Source organism: Physeter macrocephalus, unplaced genomic scaffold (assembly GCF_002837175.3).
Source record: "Physeter macrocephalus isolate SW-GA unplaced genomic scaffold, ASM283717v5 random_749, whole genome shotgun sequence".
Lineage (NCBI taxonomy): Eukaryota > Metazoa > Chordata > Mammalia > Artiodactyla > Physeteridae > Physeter > Physeter macrocephalus.
In genome coordinates, this window is record NW_021146035.1 from 23732 (window position 1) to 30396 (window position 6665).

General features: G+C 55.2%; 1 protein-coding gene across 1 annotated transcript in view; it reads right to left on the minus strand.

Moving 5' to 3' along the window:
- The window catches only part of LOC114485218 (plexin-A2-like), a gene marked incomplete at both ends in the record, with an annotated part of 26614 nt that extends 20265 nt beyond the window's left edge, over positions 1–6349 (minus strand). Inside the window, one exon of the mRNA XM_055083287.1 lies at positions 6217–6349. Within this exon, the coding sequence (XP_054939262.1) occupies positions 6217–6349 (133 nt within the window). The remainder of the gene's footprint in view (positions 1–6216) is intronic.
- Positions 6350–6665: the final 316 nt, after the last annotated feature.

Genomic DNA, 6665 nt, shown 5'->3' on the forward strand with positions numbered 1-6665 from the left:
TCTCCCGTTGCGGAGCACAGGCTCCGGACGCGCAGGCTCAGCGGCCATGGCTCACGGGCCCAGCCGCTCCGCGGCATGCGGGATCCTCCCGGACCGGGGCGCGAACCCGGTTCCCCTGCATCGGCAGGCGGACTCTCAACCACTGCGCCACCAGGGAAGCCCGACAGATATTCTTGACAGGGAACTCTGAAGTTCTCAGACACCCGAGCCTCTCTCCTGGAAACCTACACCTTCCATTGACTACAGCAAAAGCTTCCAGGAGCTCCACTTCCTCTGACACCCCCAACATACTGTTAACTCCATTCTGCCTTATATTAAACTTCTGTGTGAGGGTACATGGCTTACGTAATTCTCCCTCCCCCGAGGATGCTCTTAAGAGTCTTAAAGGTAGGATCTGTTACCTTTTCATCTTGGTACCAAGTGTTACACATTCCTAGCACTGCATAAGTAATGGATTTCTACCTGATTAAACCCAAATGGATGGCAATTCCTGCTTTCAGCACAAGGGCAACAATTCATATATGAAGATTAAACTCGGAGGAGCTGTTTAGCTGCTCTATACCTCTTTTTTCTCTCCCTCCATACCCAAACAAGAAACTAAGGTGGGAAGGGAGGCTTGTAAATACAAAAATACAAAAAGTTTAACTCCCCAGACAGCGCAGAGAAGCAGTGAAGGTGCCTTAGTCAGGGCCTCCATCTTCACTCTCAAAGCTTCAGAGAGAACTTGTGCTGGGGGGGGTCACAGAGGAGAGGGGTTCATTCATCATCGGCTACTCACTCTGAGCCCCAGGATTCCTCCGCCTCTTCCTTCTCAAAGACAAGCTGAACTTTGCAAGGGCAACTCCACTTTATCTCTCATACCGAAAGTAATTTTAGCCAAGGAAAAGCAGGATTAGACTTTCATAACATGATACATTTATCTTGTTTCTCTTTTTTCTTTGCTCTCTCCTCCCTCCCCTCCCGCTTTGACCCCAGGTAAATTTGAGCCAAAGGGAAGCCAAGATTAAATATCAGAGGATGGTATCAGATCTGAGGAGATGCTCCTTTCTGGCCTGCTGCTCGTCCCCAAGCTTCAATATTTTTCCCTACCCCTGTTAGACAGTTATTATCTGCTCAGATGAGAAAAGCCTCTGGACTCTGTTCTCTCCATATTGTCCTCTGCTGAAATGAAAGGGGGAATTATAATTCAGAGAAAGGCTCCCACAGAGAGTATGAAGACAAAGATTAAATCACGGATACAGCGTTGACATGCATTCAGTTCCTGAAAGGTCTCTTTTAAAAAGTCTCCTCAGGAGCAGTTTTGCCACCACCTGAGAGTGTTTTGAAAATTCGCATTTAGGGAGCTGGGAGAAGGGACGGCCTGTGAAGGCACCTTGGGGATACGCCAAAACTTCCACTGCTGATAAAGAAAGGCAAGAGCCTCCTGGCAGGCCAGGCCAGCCGGCGGGCCAGGACTTCTTGAGAATGCCTGCCCCCTCCTGTCTCCCACCCCCAGATGCATCCTGCCTGCCAGGCAGGCCTCTCCCTGAGCTGCCCACCATGCTGGACCCCACCTCCTAATGCTGCAGGCGCCTTTCCCGCTCCCCTGCAACCAGACGGGCCCAGAGGTCCCACCGGCGAAAGGACCCTACCAGTTGTGGTCTCTGCATAGTGACAACCGGGAGTTTCTAATATATCTTAACTATTTTTTTCTTCTTAAAAAAAACCAAAAAACAAAACACCCTAATAAGCACAAAAGCCACTGTTTAGGGCCAAGCCTGGTTTTCACGAGTCCCCTCTAGTGGAGATAACCTGCTACTTCAGCTTCCCAATTCAGCCCAGAGGAGCCTCCCCTTAGCGCCTGGGAAGACCAGAAGAGCCCCTCAGGCCTGGACTGTTCCTTCCCACTTGCTTCCCACGTCTGTTCTCAGCTCTTCTCGCCCCATTCACACTGTCAGTCTTTCCGTCTTTATCTTCCTTTTCTGTCACCTTGCCTCTCTCCACCTATCTGTGACTGTTTCTGCATCTTGACTTGGGTCCTGCCACGTGTGCCTTCGCTCCTGTATCTTGGTCCGCATCTCTGGTCCGTCTGCTGGGGTTTTTTTTCCCCCGAAGTTCAGGGCTCCAGGTCTGAGCAGCTGGAAATGCTTTGACAAGGCCTTGGAGAAAATGGCCTATCTCAGAGGGCCAAGGCAGGGACCCTCGTGGAAATCAGGCATTCCCGGAGGAGAGGGAACTTTGGCCAAAAGCCCCTCCTCACCCCCATCCCCCAAGCAAACTTGGGCCTCGTGCGATGGTGAGTAGGTTTGAAGCAGTCTATAACCTGAGCTCAGAGCTCTGGCTCTGGAGTCCTGTGTGAGCCCAGCTCAGCCGGTCCATCCACTCTTCTCACTATCCAGCCTGTCTCCCCGTGGGACATGCATGCTGTCAGGCAAACAACTGGAAAAGCCTGGGTGAAGGGACAGCTGGCAGGGTTTGGGAGAAGGATGCCGGTGCCAGGGGAGAGGGAGAGAAAAGGGGGAGTGGGGGCCAGGACTGAGCTGGGGGCCGAAGGGGAGAGGGGAGACACGGCGAATGTCCTGTGGCAGGGAGAGGAGGGCATGGGCATCACCTGCTGCTCCTTTGGGTTTCTGAGAGTATCCTTCCACCCAAGCAGGAGACAGGGCCAGGCCAGGGCAGGGGTTAATGGTTAACCAACTGTGGGAGCAGGAACCTGTGCACTGCTGGGGCCTTTTCTTTCCTCTCTCCCCCTCCCTTCCTCCTCTCCCTTTACACTTGCCCTGTAGGGACACTGCTCCCCAACAAAGAACTTTCTCGCCTCTATTTCTGCCCTTGAATCCCAGATGGAACAGTAGAGGTTCCATATGCCCAAAGGCCAGGAACAGGGCCCTGGAGAGCCTGAGGGCTAAGGCAGGGAGAAAGGGGGTGTCCTGTTCTTACCATCCATCCCTCCTGGCCCTTAGGACCAGCTGTTTGACACACACTGCCCCCCCACCCACCGGGGAAGAATTGCCTTTCTCTGTCTCCACAGGGCTCACCTTTAGAAATGACCAGACAAGAAGGGGACACACCCCCAGCCCTCATTTGCTCTAATCAGGCATGAAATCTTTGTAACTAAGTGAAAAACACTGTTTCCCATAAGGGAATCCGTTCCATTCACTATTGTTGGAACAGAGCATCTGTGAAGGGGAGAAATATTCACTTATAATGAATTGATAACAGACTGGCCCTGGGTGAGGGTGGCAGTGCTGGGGGGAGGGGTGTGTGCACAAGCTGTAAAACTACAGCACCTCAAAGCCTGCTTCTGCCACTTTCCCTGCGGACAATCCTGACTTATCCGTAGTTAACAGACGGTAGTAACACAATGCTCCGGTCTCTTTATGATCAGAACGGGAGTGGGGTGGGGGCCTGGCTTGGAGCTCCTTGCCTCTTGCTGCGCCGTGATGGACAGAGTATACTGGGCCCCAGTCTGCGTGTGTGGAAACAGCTGTGTGGCAATGCAGGGAGACAGCTGAGGGGGGGGTCGCTGCTGGAGATGGAAATCGTTTCTCCCGCTCCCCGCACCAAACCCCTTATCTTGGAGAGGCAGCCATAGCAAAGGAGGCAGGATAGAGACTATAAAACCCCCTAACAGTGACAACTCCAGAGCCATAAATATTTCATGGTACCTGAACTGGTGAGTTTAGGCTGCTGCCAGCTGCTGCCTGGTGTATTTAACTGTGTCACTGGTTTCCCATCCTGCCTGTGTGTTTCCTTGTAACATGCCCATGAAATAAAGATGAATAAAATCACCAGAAGTATTTGGAAATGGGAAAGGGGCCTGGTGGAGAAGTAGCTGTTCTTCGAAGGGTTTCTCTTTAACCTCATGTTAAGCACAGACTCCACTCCAACAGATGGTGAACTTTTACATCCATCACACCTGCAGCTTTTGATGGTCAAAAGGTTGGAGAGGGAATGTTCCCTGGTGCTTTGGGGACAGGGGTAGGTATTCAGGGCAGCTCTGAAAGCAGGGCCACCAACCTTGCAATGACATGGTTGCTTTGGGGTGATGGACATGGAACACCACCATTTACTCATTTAGACGGGGGCTGAGAGGCCAACCAGCTTCCCTATGTCCTGCTCCAGGCTATGAGGGACCCCGGTCCTGGTCCTTACGTCCTGTCAAAGAGAAGGGCCAAGTGGAAACCCCTTGCCAGACTCGTGGTCCTGGGCAGAGGGGACCTTCCTGCGCTCCACTGCCCCGCACCCTGCTGCTCTTCAGCAGCATATCCAGGGCACAGCGCTCCAAATGTCATTTCCATTTAACTGCTTTGCAAGCCAATTTGCCCCCATCCTAATGCAATTTGTTGAGGACAGTGAGGGAGCGGAGAGGGCAGCCTGCACTGCCCTTCCTTTATCAGCGGGTCCCTGAAGAGGGTTGGCGAGAGGGCTGAGGGGAACCACTCTTTCAGGCAATGCTGGCAGTGAGGGCAGGTTCCGGGATGAGGAAAGGCTGGGCGTATGCGGAGATGCCAGGTGGAAGAAGGGAAAAGCAAAACAACCGCGCTAGGGTATCTTGACAGATTGCTCTCAGTTTCCCTGGTTCCCTACCTTCCCACCTGACTGCCCACCCCGACCCCAGGCCTAGGAGGGGAGATCATAGGTAATTAGTTCAAAAGGTGCTAGATGAGGTGAGGGGGAAATTAATGAATTCTTCTCTCTTCTTGCCAGGAGATCAGAGGAGAGAGGGCTGCTAGCAGCTCCTGGAGTGTTCTGGGGTGTCTGCACAAAAGTTGTGCATTTCAGTTAGGAATAGCTGAATTCCTCCAGCCAGAGCTCTCTCTTCCCCGGGCTCTGACGCTCTGTTGAAGGCCCCAGAATCCAAAGCCTGCCCAGAGGGAAGAGTGAAGTTTCAAGGTCTGGGAAAGAAGCCCAGAAAGACAGGAGCCTGCTATTGTGTGGGGACTGGTGTGCGGGGGAACTGAACCTGACTCCCAGCTCCCAGGACGTCCAGCCCTGCCCAGTCCAGATACTGATCTTGATCTGATGCTCATGAACCTCGTCCACTGTGCTCATGGATAGAAGAAAGGGGATGAATGGCTCCCCAAATTTCTGTAGGTTCCTCCAAGCTACTGGGTCCCCAAGCAACTGCCTCAAACTGGTCCTGTCTTATGTCCCTTGTATAGCCACTACTCGGATATGCCACTGTTACCCTAGGATCTTAGAACCCTACAGGAGACCTGATCAAATTTCCATTGCCCACTTCATGGGGCTCTCATTTCTAGAGACAACTGACTTTGAACCCCAAGTCTTTTACTTCCACCTCCCCCATTATCTCTATCCCTCCGAGCTGAGTTTGAGTAGGTAGCTCCTTCTAGGGCAAAGGCCATGCCAAACCGGTGGACATTCGTCAGGGACCTGGGATGGCAGTTTCCGGATGACTGTCTCTCTTTGGTCATCAAGACCATGATTAACATATTTACAGAGACTACCTGTGGGATGGATAAAAAGGGATAGAATTTTCTAAGATCCCTACATCACTTGTGGGTTGGGGCAAGAAGAAGCCCAAGGAAGAAAATATTCTAAAATGGCTTATAAGGAGGCTCTCGGACCCTGGACAAGCTCGTCCTTCAACCCCCAACCCTCTCCTGAGGCTCAGACCAGGGGATGGTGCTTATGGGTGCTTCACCACGAGGGCGCACAGAAGGGGGCATGGGGCACTTATCCCATCCGGTGCCTTGTTGTCGTTCCCTGAGCCTCTGGAAGCCGCGCATATGAGGCATTCCCCTTTGATTCCCAAGTCCCCTGCTCCGAAGGAACAGCCAGCGGCCTCCAGGGACTCCGGCACCAGAGTGAACGTCCCCAAATTGAGCGCCGGCCACAGTGGCCCAGGCCCTGCTGCCGGTGCAGTGCCTCGGAGGCCCGCTTTGGGCTGCAGCTCTCGGGACAGTACCGCTGCCCCCGCGCTCCCCGAGCCGCAGCTTGCAGGCAGGTGCGCGGTGGAAGCGCGCCGTGGAGCGCCGCCCGCCAGCAGCCCAGAGGGGAAGCGGGGCGCCGGCGGGGAAGCCTGGGCTGGAGGCGGCCGGCACACGCGCGCGCGCCGCGCTCCGGCCCGCGAAAGTGGCCGACCCCGCGCGGGGACTCGCCGGCCGCAGCCGAGCCCAGGCGTTCGGGGCCGGGACGCCGCGGAGGAGGGCGCAGGAGGAGCCGCGGCGGGGCGAGCGCGCTTCGGGGGACAGGGCGGAGGGCGCCGCTTACCCAGCTCGGAGACGTCGGTCTGTCCTTCCGTCCCCGGTCCGGCCGCTTCGGCCGCCGGCTGCCGAGGCCGGCGCGCTGCCCCTCTCGCTGCCAGCAGCTCGCGTTCACGGGGACGACCAAATCCACATGGAGTCCAAATTCATTAAAATCCACGTCAAGCCACCAGCCACTTATCTGTATTCCTGAAGTGGCCCCTCGGTCTCCTGTCCGCGCGCCGCTCCGTCCTCCGCCGCCCCGTAACAGCACTGCCGGGCTCTGACGCCGGCTCGCTGGGGGAACCGGGAGGCGCCGAGGGGGCGTGGGGTGGGTGGCTGGCGGTGTCTCTCCTTGGGAAGCGGCAGAGCCCCGGCAGTCTTCAGATTTTTCCAGCGCGACTTTCCGGGCTCCTCTGACATCAGCAATCGCGGCGCTTCCTTCCCTTCTTGCTCCCGGGTTCATTCACAGTCCCA